Here is an 18,765-nt window from a genome sequence, read left to right as displayed (position 1 = left end):
CGCCGCCCGCCACAGCCGCCCGGAGCCGCCGCCGCCGCCCGCCCCGGGGTCCCCCACGCACCAGGAGCCGAGAGCGCGAGCGAGCGGGACCCCACCCCGTGCCGGAGCCGCGCCGCCGCCGCCATGGAGCTCATCACGATCCTGGAGAAGACGGTCTCGCCGGGTAGGGGCCAGCACGTGGGGGAGGGACGCGGGGGGGAGCGCGGCAGCCGCCAGGCCCGGGGCGGGCGCGGCCGGGCCTGAGCGGGAGGCCGGGCCTGGGTGGGGGCGGGCGCGGGGCCTGCCCCGGCGCGGGGAGAAGGGGGGCGAGGGCGGCCCCGCTGGGGGCGGGCGGCGCCCGGGGCCGGGCGCGGGCTGTGGGCGGAGGCCGGGCGGAGGCGCTAGGCCGCGGGGGAGCCCGTTGGCCCCGCTCCGGGCCGGGGGTGGGGCCCCGGGCTCGGGCAAGTGACTGACTCCGGCTCCCCCCTTCCCCGCAGACCGCTCCGAGCTGGAGGCGGCGCAGAAGTTCCTGGAGCAGGCGGCGATCGAGAACCTGGTGAGCGGCGGGCGGGGAGCGCCCCGCCCTGGCCCCGGCCCCGCGCAGGCCGAACCGCCATCAAGGGCGCAGCCCAACTTGCCGGCTCCCAGCCGGGGCGGCGGCCGGCCAATGGGGACGCGCCCGGGAGCCGCGCCGGCCAATGGGGGCGCGGAGCCGGGCCGCGGGGGGGGGGGGGGGGAGCGCGTTAGGTTGCGCGGCGCTGCGGTGGGGCCTGCGGGCCATGTGGGGAGCCCGGGCTGCGCCCGGGAGAGGCCCCCCCGGGCCGCAGGCCCTTCCCTTCCCCCCCTGCAGAACCTGATCCTGCATCCTGCCCCCTTTATCTTGGGCCTTTACCCTTCTCTGCCTGCTCCCAACCCCCCCATGGCTCCCATAGGCCGGTCCGTTCCTCCCTCACTTTGCCAGGCCTCCTGGTTGTCTCATTCTTGGCCCTTCCGTTTTCTCTTTCCTCTTCCAGTGTCTGGATCCTGTTTACCTTTTGCTCTAGTCCCCTTTTCACACACTTCGCTCTCTTCTGTACTAGGTGCTTCTCCCCTCGCTCCCCCCCCCACATGTCTGTGACCCGGTTGAGGTAGAGGATGAAGGTGTTACCAGTGTTGGGAGCTCTGTGGTCCACTGCCCTGGGTGGAGTTAGAGCCGGTTTAGAATGTGTTTAAGGGAAATGAAAGGCTGGGGGTCACGTTGTTCCAGAGGGAAAGGGTACTCAAAAATCTGCAAATGACACACTTTCATTAACGTGTTATGAACTCTTAGCATCGTCCACACTGCTAAAATCAAGGGGGGATTGAGTTAAAAATATGTCCTATCATTAATGTATGTTGTCTGTGTAATCGAAGCACAACATTACAACTATTACACTAAAATAAGGGTCTATGGGTCTGATTCTTAGAATTGCTATTCTGCTTTCATCCTGGAGGCAATCTTTGGTTCTTTGTGTGAATGATTAAAAATGGGTGAATTATTGCATTCCTCTTTGCTACTGTGAAGGTTAGTTGTCACTGACTTGTCTGATGGATTGGAGGTAATAATTGGGTGTTTAATTTTTTGGCAACCATGTACATTCTTTCCTCTCCACCAGCATAAATTGACAACCTATGCGAGTTACTTCTATATAATTTAATGTTAAAGGTTGTGAAACCTGGTAATCAAAGTTGCTTACAGTTGGGCTTACAGTTTTATATTGGCTCCAATTCTCTGGCTAATTGTTTAATGAATCATAGCCCTTCACTGAAACACAAGTTTTTTTTTCTGCCTTTATTTTAGGACTCTTGCTGAGTCTTCCTGCAATGCTTTGTGTGTGGAAGCTGTGAGAACGAGTACACTACAATTGGGTTTTGGTCTGTAGTCTAGAAAAATTAAATAAATTCTAAATTAGAATTGTGAGTTTGGGCCTAGAATGAATAACGCTATTGTCAGTAGCTTTAAAACAAAAAACACCTAACCATTTGAGGGAGGCAGGTGTGAGAATAAATAACTGGTGACTGCTGGCTACTCTTATTTGTAGTGGATTTTCCTTGCATAGTCTTCATCAAATGTATGGCATTTTGGGAGTTGAGCCCACTGTTTCCCCTCTAGGGATGTGTGTGTCCTTGCAACATTTTCACTTTCTATTCCAAAAACATCCCTTTCCTGAAAGCTTTCCCCATTTTTAATTTAATCCAGCCTTGCAAAATGTTGTGTCTCAAATATGAATACATTTTTTGATGGATAAGTAAAATTAGCTCTTTCATTATGGTAAAAAGTGAACAAGTATATTTTGTGCCCAGGGCATTGCATTTTTCAGGATATTTTTGCAAGACTGATTTAGCTTAAAATGGTGGGTTTAAACTATATATTTGTTTTCAAACTCTGCAGTTTGGGTGTTAAAACAGATTTGATAGCTTTATTTAACTTTTTTAGGTGATGTTTCGGACCATGGAGAACACAAGTTCTTCTGTCCTTAATACCGCCTTAAAAATTGTTGCCTAGCTATTTTTAGGTAGTCTTTCTTAGGCCCTGGTTTCCAATAGAAATTTTATTTGCATTAACTACGAGTGCAGTTGCACCAATTTAAAAGATTGGTTAAATGCTAGTATAAAGCAGGCAAAACTGTTTCAGGAAGACTTCTTTCCACCATGTCTGAATCACTTTTGTATGAATTGATACTGAAACCAGTGCAGCTGCATCGAAAAACACATACACAATTTTTAGTGGAGACAAGGCTTTGGTCAGTCTTGGCACAAGAGCTGCACTAGTGGAGCTCTTTCTCCATACCACACAAAGCAAAAATGTATCAAATGTCAAGCTGCCAAATTGCAAATAGTCTGAATACTAAGGACTTTTTCACTAGTTGTTAGCAAAAGCGAACAGTACAAATGCAGGTTTTGATAAACGTACGTGAAATAGCCCTGCATAAATAATATCTTTGACATCAGAGCAATCATGTAATAAACTTGCTCTTACAGAAATATTTTTACTGTATATAAAGCACCTGATTTGAGCTTTTAAAAGCATTAAAAAATTCCAAAAGGAAACTGACTTGGTGCTCCCCTTGGAAAAAAGAATTATTATTTTTTATTCGATGGGGCATTTAAATTCATGTTAATTAAAAAAAAAAAACACAGACAATCTTGGATGATATAGGCCTTGGAATAGGACCGGAGTGCTTTATTTAAAGGAATACTTTAAACAGACAGTAGGATCATGGAAGGTAACTGAGTGTCTGAAGTAATCTGAAAAAATCCAACATCTAGTTACGTTGCTTTTCAGTAGTTCAAATTAGGATCTTAACATTCATACTCTTGGGATAAAACACAGTCGTATGGTAGCAGCAGTATGCTATCGGTCAGATACTGTATAAACTGTCCAAAGAGTTTTGCTCTTTTTTGGTTGGGTAAAAGTTTAATTCTCTTTAGTTACAAAAATCTAATGGGTCAGATTCCGATTAAGAGCAGATTAGAGAAGTATGTGTTTGTATCCATTGATAAGCATGTTTTCTTCTCCCGACCCAGCCCACTTTCCTTGTGGAACTGTCCAGAGTGCTGGCAAATCCAGGGAACAGCCAGGTTGCCAGAGTGGCAGCTGGTTTACAGATCAAGAACTCTTTGACGTCTAAGGACCCAGATATCAAGGCCCAGTACCAACAGAGATGGCTTGCAATCGATGCCAATGCCCGCAGGGAAGTCAAGAACTATGTAAGTAACTTCTGTACTTCAATGAATTCCATTTTTGTCCATTCACTTCCAAACGGCTTATCATTTTTCCCACAGTATGGCTGAGTAATGAACATTTGATCTATTTTTCACTGTTTGAAAAATCGTTGCGTTTCTTGCTATTATGGAACAATGAACCTCATTTGTACTTAATACTTTGTTGCTGTAGCACCTTTAATCTGAGGAGCTATTTCATAAGCATTAAATTGCAGAACACACCTGAGAAGTAGCTAAAGGATGGAAGAGGGAACAAGTTCACCAACTCTGTAATGCAGCTATCTCTGGGGTAGAACACAGCACTGTGGGTTTTTTAATTTCTCGTAAATTGAGGTCTAGGGCTGTGTTGCTTTAGTTCAGGGTTTCTCAAACTGTGATATGTGTACCCCTGGGGGTACACGAGATCTCGCTGGATGGGTACATGGGAGAAATTGTGTACTGGTGGATTTTATTTATTATTTATTGCATTTTCATAATAGGCTACTCAGATGAAGCTTTAAAACTCCAGGGGAATTTGTGTTCTAAAATACGGTAGTTAATTTTTTTAAGATATACCAATGAGAACACAGAGACACTGATATACAGAACCCTCACCTCCAAACACCGTACGCCATGGGTTCAGTTGCCCAGCAACTGTCCAGTCTAACTGAGCTTGGAACTTAGTCAAGGTTTGGTTGTGTGTTTTTTTTCTTCTCAGTTGTATATGTCGCACTATATATCTGTCTGTAACTGAGCTATGGGCAAATGGCTAAAGAACAGGTAGTGTTAGGAAGAACACCCAACGTATCAGTGATGAGAATGGTGGGGGTATGTGGGCATCTGGTAGATCTGGAACGGGGTGTGCAATAAGAACCTCTAGTTTAGTTAATCCCCTCAAATGCTTGCAGCCTGGTAAGTACTCTTCCAGCAGTGATGAGATCGGGATGTGTAAAATATGTGACAAATGTCTACTTCTGATGCTTAAATAAGCAATGTAGGACAGTGCTTAGGGAAGAATAATATGTTCAGCACCCGTTAAAATAATGTTAGAGGGTAGGTTTTTCCACTTCTGTTCTGCTACTAGTTTTTCTCTTCCTTACCATGGAAAGAAGTGGGATTTGCTATTGGAGCATGGCGCTTGAAGGAGGAATTATAGGTGAGGTTTTGGGGCAAAAACTGAGACTGCTTTTGTATTTTGTTAAAGCATTCTTCAGAAGCATATGAATAGCCAGACAGAATGATTTCTGAATGATGACCTGCAATTCCACACTTTTTGGAGGACATAGTTTTCATCACTAGTAGTTTACAGATGCATTGGGATTTGATTTTTATTCTTCATACTTGAACAGTTTCTTTAAAAAAAAATTTTTTTTAAAACCGTGTTAATTGTCGCATACATTGTGAAATCTCTGAGACAGGGACAGTCTTTCTGTCTGTGTGTGTGTGTGTGTGTGTGTGTGTATATATATATATATATATATACACACACACTATATATAAACTGTGTATATACACACACACACACACACTGGGCCTAGCACACTGTGGGTGTTTGCAGAATACAGTTAAAAACTATTACTGAAATTCCAGATGCTGAAAGCTACCGCTAAGTTTTGTAAAGATGTGGAGTGTCTTTGTAATCTGTCAAGCTAAAAGCTATGACCTTTGTGAGAGGAGATGGCAAGAGATTTTAGCTGTGCTAGCAAGTGGTTAGCATGAAGAGACATAATGCTGGCCTGGCAATAATGGCTTTCCAACAGATAACTGCTATATTTTTTAATGACAATGGGTTGTGCGCTCTCAACCAGAGAGTCCTTTGTGCTGGTTATCTTTTTGACTTTTGAAGATGTATGTGCACTTGGATCCATGCAGAACTTTATAATGGGTACATTCTGGGTGCAAATGGACTACCCGTTCTGCATAATCATTTGTCTGGGATTATTGGTGTCTTTGAATGTTTAACACTTACACAGTATTCTCCAGAGTAAGGTTGGATGATTAGATATTGTGTGATAATTTAACTTTTTTCAGTTATTACTTCCAATGGGGAAAAAAAGGGGTAATGCTGTTTTGATGTTTTTTACTTCAATTGACAAATGTGTGACAGGAAATTTAGTAGTTTTTGTTTTTGGTAACAGTATGATTACAGAATAACAGATCCCTAGTTTAGGAGCTGCAGTGTTGTAGTATGTTGAAGAAAACTCATTAGTTTCATTTGCTTTTAATACTATTCCTCCAAAGAATTAAAGTAATCATCCTTTACTCATTGTCATTGGATCATTTGGTGCAAGTGATCTACTGAGAGAACTTTTTGATTTAAGATTCCTGATGACTAGCTCTTTCTTAAAAACGTTGAGAATTTTCTTATTTGCACTACCCCTTTTCCTGTTTAGAGGTTAAGTGGGAGTTGTGACAGATATGGCAATTTGCTGCAATATCTTTGGGAGATCTTATTGAACTAAATTTAAATAGCTTTGGAGTCCATTGTATATGAATGAAAAGTGTATATATTATTGTGGGATTATATGTGACTTCTCTGGGGGGGAGACCTGGCCAATGTAAAACCTGGGAAGCTTCAAAGTACTATTTTAAACAATATGCCAGATAAGAAGGAACTTGGGGACAAACAAAATGAAATGGGTTTCCTAGGAGACACCTGGACTGGGTGGGGAAGGGGTGAATGCAAGTTCCCACCTCCAGACCCAACCTTTTGAAGCTACACCCTGAAGAGAGAACCATTGTCTGACTGATTACATGTTCATGGTCACAAAAACCCAAGCTGTATATTACAGAAAGAGACGGACTTGTCATGAATGTGCTTGTTCTGGGCTAAAAGCGGGTATGTACTTGTAAGCACAAGGGGGGAAAAAAAAACAGTGATAAGATTTAAAGGGCTGGTTGCCTGCCAGATCCCGTGTTGGAGTTGGGGGGGGGGGGGTCATTTCTGGTAAGCTTATTAGCGTGCATGTGGGGATTTATTGTTTTTAATGTATTTTCTCTAATGCTTTCACTTTAAGAATAAATGTACTTGCTTAGAAAGGGCTGTGTGGTAACTTAAAACTGGGCAATACAAAGCCTTTGGAGAGAGAGCAACATGCAGATGCTGACCAATTAAGGCAGATTGGTTTGCTGGGAAACTCAGTTTAGAATGGGGACTGTGCAGCATGGGAAAAACTCTGGTCAGGATGGAGAGAGATGCCTCTCCATCCAAGAGAGGGGATGGCTGGGAGCCAAAAACCTAATAGTGGATGCCTGTGCTGGATCACAAAGGGGGAATACAGGTGCAGTTGACCTAAACAGTGATGGGAGAGTATTGACCAATTACTGCTGTCTGATTATCAGTGGGCTAATGTGAAATGAGTTGGTGTATCCGTCCCATTCCCATCATTAAATCACTTCCATGTTTGGCTCCAACTGGTATTGTGAATACCCAACATTGAATGGCCATGGAAGCTTTTCCCCTTGTTCCTAAAGGTCAACTAAGACAATAGTGGTAGGTAGCTTGGGAGAACCGTGCAATACCACCAACAGTGCTGTACCTATTGTATGGATAAATGAAAGATCTCTATATCCAAGGCTGAGTGTTCTGCAATTACTAAAATTCTTTAAAAATAAAAAAAAATGGCAGTTATTTGCTGAAGTGGAGAGTACAAAATGCCTTTGCTGCTGAGCAAAGACTAGAAAGACTGTTCAGCAAGTCAACCAGTTAGAATAAACAGGTTTAATTTGTGCCATACTACTCTGCCAGAAGCAATTCAATGCTTCCTCTTGGGACGGTTTGACTTAGAGATTCAACTATAATAGAAATGGAAAATATTATTCACCCCCACTCAAAGATCATCTTCTCCTAAGCTGTCCGGTTATATTTTTGATTGGGAATGCCATTTATCCAATTTTTTTGTGATTAATTTTTATTCGTTTTCATAATAAAAAATACAAAGAAGTAAATGAATCTCAGCATGTATATGTTTACCAAATGCTGCCCATTTCACAGGATAGCCAATACAGTTATGCAACTTTATAACTCATCAAAGCTGCAAGACCAGGCAATAGAGAATCGGACAATATTACACAGGCATAACATGTTAGGGTGGGGGGAATAACAATTTAAAAAAACATACATGCACAGGCAAAACAAGGAAGGAGAGGGTGGAGGGGTGGAAAGAGGGAAGGGGAAAAGCAGAGAGGTCATGGAAGTTTAGCGTTGTTTGAGCCATTTCACCATTCTTTGTCTAGTGTATCAAGAAATAGGGTCCAAATTACTTGACATTCATGTAATTCTTCTCTAAGTTGAAAAGCTTTCTTTTGCGGATAATTTTTCTGATTTATAATCTTATAGCAGAGAAAGGGGAATTGTTCCCTTCATGGTTCGCTGTATATGGGCACTCTTCACAGAATGTGAAGGGTGCCTTAGAGAAATGTATTTAATCATGCAGACAAATCCTGCTGCCTGGAGGGGGTAAACCACGACCCTGTCAATATAGGGGCAAACTCATTTCACTTGCTGGGGTTAAATGCTTGTTTGTAGAGGGAAAGGCAGAAAATCTTATATTTTCTGTTTTAATCCATGTTTGCGGGTAAAAATAAAATTGATCGGCTAACTCATGCTAGTTACATTTGCTATACTCTCTCTCCTCTCCCCCATCAAGTAGAGCTCTTAGATTCCAATCTTCCTATATTGGGTCACTGATATCAAATAATCAAAGTGTGTAGACTAGTGAAATTGATTTGGAAAAGTCTGACTAAATTGCTGATGTTTTCTCCCCAGGTTTTGCAGACATTGGGTACGGAAACATACAGGCCCAGTTCAGCCTCACAGTGTGTGGCTGGCATTGCCTGTGCCGAGATTCCCATGAACCAGTGGCCTGAACTCATTCCTCAGCTGGTCGCTAATGTTACAAATCAACACAGCACTGAGCACATGAAAGAGTCAACGTTGGAGGCAATTGGTTACATCTGTCAGGATATTGTAAGTGCTTTCTCTTGAATATATGCTATGCAGTGTCCTCTTTCCTCACCTTTTCTCCCTTCTAAACTTGTTTTCTCTAGACAACCCCTCTAGGCTGTTTTGTTGCCTGTGGTTTGAGGATGTCTATACTAAGAGTTAGGCAGCAGAATGATTCCCCACAAAACCCACGGATGAGACCAAAGTGCAAAGAGTGGCATCTGAAGGAAGAATTGACCTGGTTTTGCAACATAAATCCAGGTCATCTTTATTAAAGTGCAGATTTAATCATGGAGTGTGCATGGTGTTCAGTCTATGGAGATGGGTGCCATTTTAAGAATCCTGATGAGTCCAATGATTACAACTAAGTGGTAAATGCTTACTGAGGTTGTCTCTGGGGACTGGAAAGTCTAAATTATTTCATTATATCATGGGCTGGGCCAGGTATCCTCTATATATTGACACACACATTTCGCTCTATACAGCACCTTCCAGCCAAGGACCTTAAGAAAACAACGGTCACAATTTTTATAGACAACTTTGTTTTTAGTATCAAACTGTGTTGTGTATATAGGACAAGTGGCTGATCTGAACTGCACTTAAAAACCCTGTGTTGTGACCTAAGGCTGAAAACAAAAACTGGCTTCCTGCCTGTTTCTGTGTAAATGCCATTGAATGGTTATTTTGCCCCTTACTACACTCTGGAAAGCATACAGATGTGCTCCTTCTAAAGTGTACAGTGCAGTACATCTAGTTTATCAGACAGAGAAGTTTATAAAAGCAGTGGTCTAGATAGGCAAGTTTTCTGTGTAATGGCTTTCACAAGGAAAGCAGGAGGGTCCGCTTTCACTTTTCAATCTATGGTCAAACATCTTGTCAGTCAGTGTGTAATAGGATAAACATGTTTTCCCCTTCTGCTATTCGTGCAGCAAGTGGGATATTTTAGGTGGTGTCCCTTTTACAGGAGAAAGGATGGAATATTGGAATCAAAGTTTGGGAAGCTTCCGTGGTAGATGGAGAGGTCTGAAGAACGTGTAATGACTGCAGAAGGCGGGTCCCCTCCTTGAAGAGCAGAGAGACAGGGAGCAGGCAGTGAGGGAAGCCTCATAGGGTAAAATGAAGAAACAGTATCAGAAGTGTCAGTGAGGACAGGGAGTGGAAGAAACCAACAAAAATAAGGCAGGAGGAGAGACCAGAGGAAAAACAGATTTTGAAAGCGACCTGAAAAGATAAGTGTGCCTCTTGCTGCACTGAGTGTCTGAAGGGTTTGAATTGCTGCCTGACTGATTTGAATTGAAAACTAAAAATTTTGTCAGTAATAAGTTCTGGGGCAAGTAAACAGGCTTGGGAGGGAAAATACTGGTACTGAGATACGTAAAATGAAGAGGTGATTCAAAGTTGCAATCACTACTACTAGAATAGGGGGGCGTCAGGTCAACCATCGTCAGTTACAAATACACCCAGGATTTCTAAGTGCATGTCAGCCGTTTGTCTGGAAGACAGCAAGTAATTAAGCTTCACTAATCCATAGTGGGTTTTTTGATTTGTCCTGGGTTGCTGAACAGAATTTTTCCCTTTTACACTGCTTTGTATTGTGCCTCAACGTGATATTGATAAATCCTAACACAATAGTTTAGGGGCCCTTGGGACTTTGCATTCCAGATACTCCTTTTTTCCTGTGGTATAAGTGGTGGTGTTCTGTATTCATCATTTAGTCCCTCCAACCCTGAATGATTAACCTCTACTACCTCTTTTGGTTATAGCTGTCCTTCCTTGCTATTGATCCTTGCATGATCCACTAGCAGTATACCAAACGTGGGCCTGTTAGTGACACAGTGGTAGGGCTATGACCACTGATATATGCCTCTGCTCAAATGGGAATAGAGTGGAAATTGGCGGCAGTTTGACCTCACTATAACATAGCTGCATGAGGCAGCCTGAGGCTTGCTGACTTGAAGCACAGTGGTAATATTTAATTTTTATTTTTAATATTTGACACTTGTGATTTAAACTCTGGAATGCATTTGCTGTCCAGGTGCAGCAGACTGCCCTCTTTAAGGATGCACTGCCTTGGTGTCACAGGGAGGTGTTAAGTTGCTCATATTTGACCCCTGGTGTTTCTAGTGAACAAAAGACCTTTTGGCCTTAAAGGATTTGAATTTCCTCTGCCTGTCGAATTCATTGCCAAACCGTATTGGGGGGGAATTGATACGTAGGGGAGCAGGCACCTGAAAAGCGGAGATGCAATCTGCAAGCCGTCCGCTAACTTCACCACTATTTATTCCTTGTTTCAGGATCCAGAGCAGCTTCAGGACAAATCCAATGAAATTCTCACCGCCATTATCCAAGGGATGCGGAAGGAGGAACCCAGTAACAATGTGAAGCTAGCCGCGACTAATGCACTCTTGAACTCTTTGGAATTCACCAAAGCAAACTTTGACAAAGAGGTGAGTAAAGAAAGCCACCGAATTCGGGGTGCGAAAGGGAAGGAGTGAATCCATGGTCTATGATGAGAAATCATGCACCACGCTGAACTTTGCTTGATGCATCATTCCATTGGAGCTGAGACTTGGGTTCGCGGCTGTACAGTTAAAGTTTTAAAGTCTGCTGTGGTGCAGAACTACTGGGGAAGTGTTTGGAGAAGACCTAAAATGAAAAGGGAGCATCACGGACTTTTGTGGCTAAATATGAACTGAATTTCGGGTTTAGCCTGTTATACGCTCTGTGTCCTAATCAAACTCTTCTCTCTGCAATGTTGTTGTAGTAGCCTAAGGGCAAGTCTATACTACAGAATTCAGTCAACCTAAGTTACGTCGACACATAGCCATCACAGTAATTAAATCGCTTTTGCATGTTCATACTATGCTCGTTGTGTCGACTGCGTGTCCTCACTAGGGGCGCTTCCATCAGTTTAACTGCCAGGGTGGAGCATTGTGGGATGGCATCTGAAGGGCAGCAACAGTCAATGTAAGCAACAGAGTGTCTATGCTGACACGGTGTTGACCGAACTACATCCACTAAAGCACTACGCCTCGCACGGATGTGGAGTTAAGTCAGTGTAGTGGGCAAGTTTTATCGGTGAGAGCTACATCTTCATGTAGACGCTTACAGAGGTCAACATAAGATGCTTTACATCTACCTAACACTCTAGTGTAGACCAGGGATAAGCATGGATCAGCACTTCCTTTCTAGTGATGTGACAGCAATCTAGTTTTTGACTCTACCTCTGAAATTGTGTGTGGGGGGACATTTAAAATCTACAAGGGCATTAAAGTAGGGACCTCTGCTGGCATTCTGAGTTCAGAACACCCCTCGTGTTCCTACCATAGAGATTTCATGGAAAATGGAACTAGTAATTAAACTTTTATCTTGGGATGCTTGCTTAATAAAAACCTTTCCCGAGTCAACCATTCAGCTGTTGTTGATTTCCATCGATGCCTTAACGTTTGATGAACTGGTTGAGCGTAATCCGTTCAGACTGCATTTGTAGGTGGACTTCTGCCCTCTAAATGGGCCTGGGAGTAGTAAATAGAATGTTAAATTATTATATTCCCTATCTCCTCTGAACACCTCCCAGAAAATTAGTGTCCCAGCTAAATCCGCTTTTGACACATTTTGTAATAATTGCTGAAATAATCTAGGAGACAATAGCTTTTTTTAAAAAAAAAAACTTGCTTTCCCTAGTGCTGTGATCATATATTTTTTTTTTTCTGATTAGAGCAATGTACCTACTTGCATGTGACATTCAAATTTGGGATTCACAATTGCAGCGGGCTGCTTATCACTTGGAAGTAATTATGAAAAAGCGGTGTGGCGAGTGGCTGCCTATATCCTGCCTAGCTCTTGTAGCAATGTAATGTTGGGGGCAGTAATTGCTGAAAAGATCAGGTGCTCTCCGAGTCAAAGAATTAAAATATAATCCCGTCAGAAGATTTTTAAACCCTTTTGCATAATACACTTCTAATTCTTTATTTCTTTTGCAGTCTGAAAGGCACTTTATTATGCAAGTAGTCTGTGAAGCAACGCAATGTCCAGATACAAGGGTAAGTGATGATATAACGGCTTGAACTGTCTGTCGCTGCACCATCCAGTGACCTCTGGAATTTTAAGTGTGTTATATTTAAAGAAATAGTGCTATATGATAGTACTCATTTTAATTGGGAGTAATTTTAATCACTAATAATTTGCATTGATTTTTGCTTCCCTTAGTTTTAGTCATGCTATGTTTAGGCTACAAACATGCTAATATTAAGTATTAGTCCCTGAAAAGAGTGTTGGTGACTGTTGCATGAATTCTGCATCGAGAGTAACATTTTCTTGATGTGCTCAGAAAAATGACACATTTGTTGACCCACTTCCTTCTCTGACAGGTACGAGTGGCTGCCTTACAGAATTTGGTGAAGATAATGTCCCTTTATTATCAGTATATGGAAACATATATGGGTCCTGCTCTTTTTGCCGTGAGTACTGCAAATCAAAAATGGAATAGTGGCTTAACTCCAGTGTGCTCATGCTTATAAACCGAGGGACAGGAACCAAGAAAATTGCTCCCCTGTGTCTCCCACTCCAACCCCATGCAGTGCAAGAACTGGAGAAGGAAGAGTGGCCTTCCACTCATGTTTCCCCCCACACTCACCAATCTGGAATCTTTCCTTCTTAGGGTGGCTAGAACCATTTATACGTTATGATAATTTGCAGTTATAGTGGCTTTCCTCCTCAAAGAATGACTCCTTGTACTACGGACATCCTCTCCTGCAATTATATCTATTTAATTATATCATAGTGTTGTGGTGGTCACATTTTACAGACTGAGTTAGCTCAGTGGTCTCCAAAGTGGGGTGTGCAAGAGGATCCTTGGGGGTGCGCGGCAGGTGGAGCGCCGCTGGAGCAGCGCCGCTTCGGCAGTTCAGGCGGGAGTCCAAGCGGCCTATTTTTTGTTTTGTTTTTTTGCGCGCTTGGGGCAGCAAAAATGGTAGAGCCAGCCCTGCGGCGCAGCAGGGGATGCGTGCTCAAAAAATGTTTACGGATAGGGATGCGCGATCAAAAAAAGTTTGGAGACCACTGAGTTAGCTGACATGCACCCAAGGTTTTGTCGTCACTGGCAGAGCTGGGGATAGAGCCCTGAACTCCTGATTCTCGGTCCCCCTGCTTTAACTCCAAATGTATGGCAAATAGATTTTTTTTTTTTTTAATCTGAATATAAAAGCATCTCACCTCTTCACAGCAATGATTGTCAGCTATGTTCATAGCGCCTCTCCCTCTCTGTTAAGTGGATTGTAAAATAACTAATCCCAAACGTAGATAATCTAAGAAACACTCAGATACCCTCTCAAACGGGGGGTCAGGACCCCTCAGGAAGTCACGAGGTTATTACATGGGGGGTCGCGAGCTGTCAGCCTCCACCCCGAACCCTGCTTTGCCTCCAGCATTTATAATGGTGTTAAATATACAACAAAGTGTTTTTAATTTATAAGGGGGCTTGCTGTGTGAAAGGGGTCACCCGTACAAACGTTTGAGAACGCCGGTCTTAGAAGTTCCTTATGCTTGCCCCATCCCTTTGCCCAGGATTGGATTTCTGTGTGTTTGTTTAAAGTAGGACTTCCCTGCTATTCCGCCTGTGTGAAGAAGAAATTGGTTTTCTGCCCCTTCCTCATTGGAATTTTTTCCCCCATTTCTTCTATGTGGCAGTTGCTACTAGAGGATGGTTGGTCACTTAGGTTTTAAAAATTGCATTTTCACAAATCACCTGGCAGTCCTGTAGTCACAGGGGAACTGGCCCTGGCCCTTTTCATTGCCTGTTCTTTTCCAGGCTTAGGGCACTAAAGGCTGAGTCTAAATATAAATGTGGTCTCTACATTAGCTGCCTGGTATGGCTGCGGCTTTGAGTGGATTTTATTTTTTTACAGGAGTGCCTGCTTTTCATTTTAAGGTCTATAGCACTGCTCTTCCTGAACAATAAAAACATTTCAAGCTGGATACTTATAGTACCCCTATAATGCAGCCACCTCTGGGACAGAGCATTGCAGCTAACTAGCATATAGCATTACATAGTGGTGAAGGGGAAAACTTCTGTTCTTACTAAAGAGCCATAGAATCTTTAAAATCCAGGCAGAGGACTTAGGATTTTTGATTTAGGTCTCAGTTAAAGAACCACATATTGTAGATGGAACTATATTTTGAAGGGACAGTAATCCTACATTAATTTCAGATAAATAATGGAATACACAAAATTCACAAACATCGCCAATATCGCTAGATTTTTCCATGTCATAGGTTGCCTTCTGCCTCCACACCACCTTCTTATGTACCATCAAACCTGGGCAATACCTTCATAAGCAAGACATCTTGAATGTGAAAAACAGCAGGTCCCTATGCAAGAATTTCTAACAATATCCTCTCCATCATCTTTAGTTTTTGGTGTATTTCTTTTTTTAGGGTGTGGGGGAGGTCTCTCTACGAACACCCCTATTCCAATCAAATCCATATAACCAATGACTTCAGTCACATCTGTTAGTGCTTGGTACTGTGAACATTTGTATCTAAGCAGTGTGCATGAGCAATTGGTTGCTATTCTGTAGTTCTTAAAGGCTATTCTCCCTATTGCCCAGTCATACTCTCTTGAAATGTGGAGGTATTGTTTAGCAGCTGTCTCCACTTGGAACTTGTATTGGCATAGCTACATCTCTCCGGAGTGTAGATTTTTTTTTTTTTTTTTACACCCATGTAAGTCATAGCTATCTATACCTAACCCTCAGTGTAAACAGTGCTACTTGGACGAAAGAAATCTTCTGTTGACTTAGCTACCGTCTCTTGGGGAGGTGGATTACCTATGCCAGCAGGGGAACGTCTTCTGGTGGCGTAGGTAGAGTCCACACTGTAGTGTTTCAAGTGTAGACAAGCCCTAAGAAAGACGAGCTCTCTCTCAGGCTGCCTCTTGTTTCAGGATGTCTAGGTTCCTGTACCATGCTGCCAGTATGTGGCGTCAGAATGATTTTTGCTAAAATGTCCCCTTTTCTCTCTCTCTCTCGTGTTTCTGAAGATCACAATTGAAGCAATGAAAAGTGACATTGACGAGGTGGCTCTGCAGGGAATAGAATTCTGGTCAAACGTCTGTGATGAGGAAATGGATCTGGCTATTGAAGCATCTGAGGTGAGCTTGGAATTGGTGTTTGTGGGGATCAGTGTTAGGTGAATAAAACAAGTAACCATTGTTTCGAACATTGAAAAGGAGGAACTGAACCAGGTCTGGAAGCTCCTTTGTTTTTCCAAGGTGGCAATCTTTTTATTAAAGAGCTGGCTCTGAACCCTTGTGTAGCAGTCCTAGGTCCATGATGAGAGATCATGCACCACTCTGAGTATTAAGTGATGCATATCTATTATGGAAGCTGAGACTTGCGGCTGCATGGTATACAAGGCAGTATATTGGCGTCATCCATTTCCGGTTGCTGTCTTTATGAAGAGCAATTCAGTAGCAAAACTTCTCATTCACTGGCTAGACTTCTGGATGTCTGTCAAGGGTTTACAAGTAACCTTTTGTATTTGCAAGTATCTCGAGTTTGTTTAGCATCAGTAAAAGCTTTTTCTCAGCTCATTGTTTTTGGCCAATAACTTGCTCTGTCCTTGACACGCTGCCCAAATATTTCTGGGTTTGAGTGTCTTGGAAATATTTACTACAGTCGGAGCACAAGTTGCAGGAGTGTTTCCACTGCAAGTCCCTATAAGTTCCTTCCGTAAGTTCTCAAAATTTGTATCCATTGGGCTGAAATTCTTCAGGCTCAGTGGCTCTCTTGCGGTAAAAATTTTGGGAAAGCTGGAGCAAAATGCTTCTGCTGTTCTGAGATGGGAATAGAACAGGACTTAATTTTTTTAAAATAATGGACACAAGCGTTCTAGTGCCAGAATGGCTGGGAATTGAAACTCAACAGGGCTAAAGAGATGTCTTTGAATATTCTGATGAAATTAGGTTATGATTTGGGAGTTTCGGTTATTGGAAAACAGCGTTTGTAAAGTGCATATTTTGGGCATGATTTTTAGCATTCTTTTAAAGACAAGTGAGGTCCCATATGTGTGGCTGATATGGCTGCATAGTGAACACACTCGTTGGTTTGCACATTACATTGAGCTTTGTGCATAAAGTTCTCAGCACCTTGGAAAACTTAGATCTCTTGCCTCATTAAGGTCTGGTCTATACTACCCGCCTGAATCGGCGGGTAGAAATCGACCTCTCGGGGATCGATTTATCGCGTCCCGTCGGGACGCGACAATCGATCCCCGAATCGGCGCTCTAACTCCACCAGCAGAGGTGGTAGTAAGCGCCGCCGACAAAAAGCGGCAGAAGTCGATTTTGCCGCCGTCCTCACAACGGGGTAAGTTGGCTGCAATACGTCGAATTCAGCTACGCTATTCATGTAGCTGAATTTGCATATCTTAAATCGACTCCCCGCTGTAGTGTAGATGTACCCTAAGGCTCATTGGAGCCCTTCCTCAGTCCTTGTACTGAACAGGGCCACATGAGTATTTTCTTAGGTTGAGTTTCCTTAGCTCTGTGAATAATAATGGTTTCTGTACCATGAGCCAATGACCTGACTTAGAAGTTCAGTGATACTGGCACCAGTAGTTTACCTCTAGGAACGTTTAAAGGCTTACTCTTGCATTGTGTATAATACGTGAGATTTATGGCTTGGTTATAAAAAGCAATTGGCTAAAATAAAAGTAGTTCTTATTCTTTAGAGTGGATGGATTGAAAAGGAAAATGGTGTCTTGTTCTTCATGCAGATGTTCTTTCTTTCCAAGAACTGGTAGTGTAAACGTCCTTCTTTAAAGGGAGCTAAATGTGTTTTTCTGCTGAATGCTCAAAATAGCGAGGGTAAAGGGACAGTCGGCACAGAGGTCTAATCTGTATGCTAAATGCCTCTTACCCTTCCTGTTTGGAGGCATTTAGTAATTGTTTAATTTGTAAATATTTGTAGTTTGTCTTCAGCATGTTTGTGTAATGTGGGGAGTGGCAGCATGCACTTGCGGACTAGCAAACTGAGCATGTGCATCAAACATTTAACTAGAGTAGAATTCAAGGAGACCTCCTGGGAAAAGAGTCCAGCTTTTGCTGGTGATCTTACAGCATAAAGTAGATAACTTAAATCACAAACTGAATTAGATTTTTTTTCAGAAGGAAAAGTGTTTCTGTGCAGCTATTGAGGATTGTTTTGTAACCTTTCTTTCTAGGCAGCAGAGCAAGGAAGGCCTCCAGAGCACACTAGCAAATTTTATGCTAAGGGAGCACTACAGTATCTGGTCCCAATTCTCACACAGACACTAACTAAACAGGTGAGTTGGAGGTTCCTTACTATATGCATTGTCTGGAGTTGTCTCTATGCACCAAGAACCTTACACTTATGGTACCAGCCTTACGTTACACAAGCAACTGCTGGAATGCTGTCAGTCCAACTATGTAGGATAGAATGCCATTAGTTAAATAATGTGGCTCCTGGTCATTGAATCAGTATTCTATTTTCATAGATGATTCACTAATGACCTGGGACTGGAAGATCCTTTAGGCTCTTTAGAGAGTTGTGGAAAAGGCATGCTTGTTCTGAACACCTCATGTAGCGGTCCTTGGTCTATGATGAGACATCATGCACCACTCTGACTGAATGATGCATTATTTGTGAAAGCTGAGACTTGGGGCTGCAATGAAGCTGGTTCCAGCCACTTGAGGTGATTTCATTATTGTACAACATTTCATTAAGGCAAGTTTCCCTTTCTGATTACTGAAGGCTTTTGATAGGTTATCATGAGTCTGCAGTATCAGACTGTTTGGTGTTTGTGGAATTAAAAACAGGACATCAAGGTTGTGTTTGCTTCATTTAGAACCCTATTTTTGTTTTTTTTAAACCTTAGATTCCAAGCTCTGAGTACCACATTTTACCACACTTGTTTGTTTTTATGAGGACTTCTCAGGGGCTAATTTAGACTGTGGAACAAACAAAACCGTATCCAAACAAAACCGAATGAAATCACTTGCTTAATCAAGTCTAGTTAACATGATATTAAATGACAGTTAAAAAATCCACGTCGTATCGAGTTCCTTTGTTTGCTTTGTCAAGTTGGAGACGCACTAG

The 18,765-nt window shown here is 42.8% G+C and overlaps 1 protein-coding gene across 1 annotated transcript in view; it reads left to right on the top strand.

Moving 5' to 3' along the window:
- The window catches only part of KPNB1 (karyopherin subunit beta 1), a 34,667-nt gene continuing 15,902 nt past the window's right edge, over nt 1–18,765 (top strand). The window contains exons 1-9 of the mRNA XM_034756226.1: nt 1–163; nt 477–535; nt 3,526–3,708; nt 8,471–8,671; nt 10,942–11,094; nt 12,631–12,690; nt 13,018–13,107; nt 15,687–15,797; nt 17,870–17,971. Coding sequence (XP_034612117.1) covers nt 124–163; nt 477–535; nt 3,526–3,708; nt 8,471–8,671; nt 10,942–11,094; nt 12,631–12,690; nt 13,018–13,107; nt 15,687–15,797; nt 17,870–17,971 — 999 coding nt within the window. The 5' untranslated portion in view covers nt 1–123. The remainder of the gene's footprint in view (nt 164–476; nt 536–3,525; nt 3,709–8,470; nt 8,672–10,941; nt 11,095–12,630; nt 12,691–13,017; nt 13,108–15,686; nt 15,798–17,869; nt 17,972–18,765) is intronic.

The sequence above is a fragment of the Trachemys scripta genome, chromosome 23 (assembly GCF_013100865.1).
Source record: "Trachemys scripta elegans isolate TJP31775 chromosome 23, CAS_Tse_1.0, whole genome shotgun sequence".
Classification (NCBI taxonomy): domain Eukaryota; kingdom Metazoa; phylum Chordata; order Testudines; family Emydidae; genus Trachemys; species Trachemys scripta.
The sequence above is the reverse complement of the archived record's forward strand: the minus strand, read 5'-3'. Positions and strand labels throughout refer to the sequence as shown.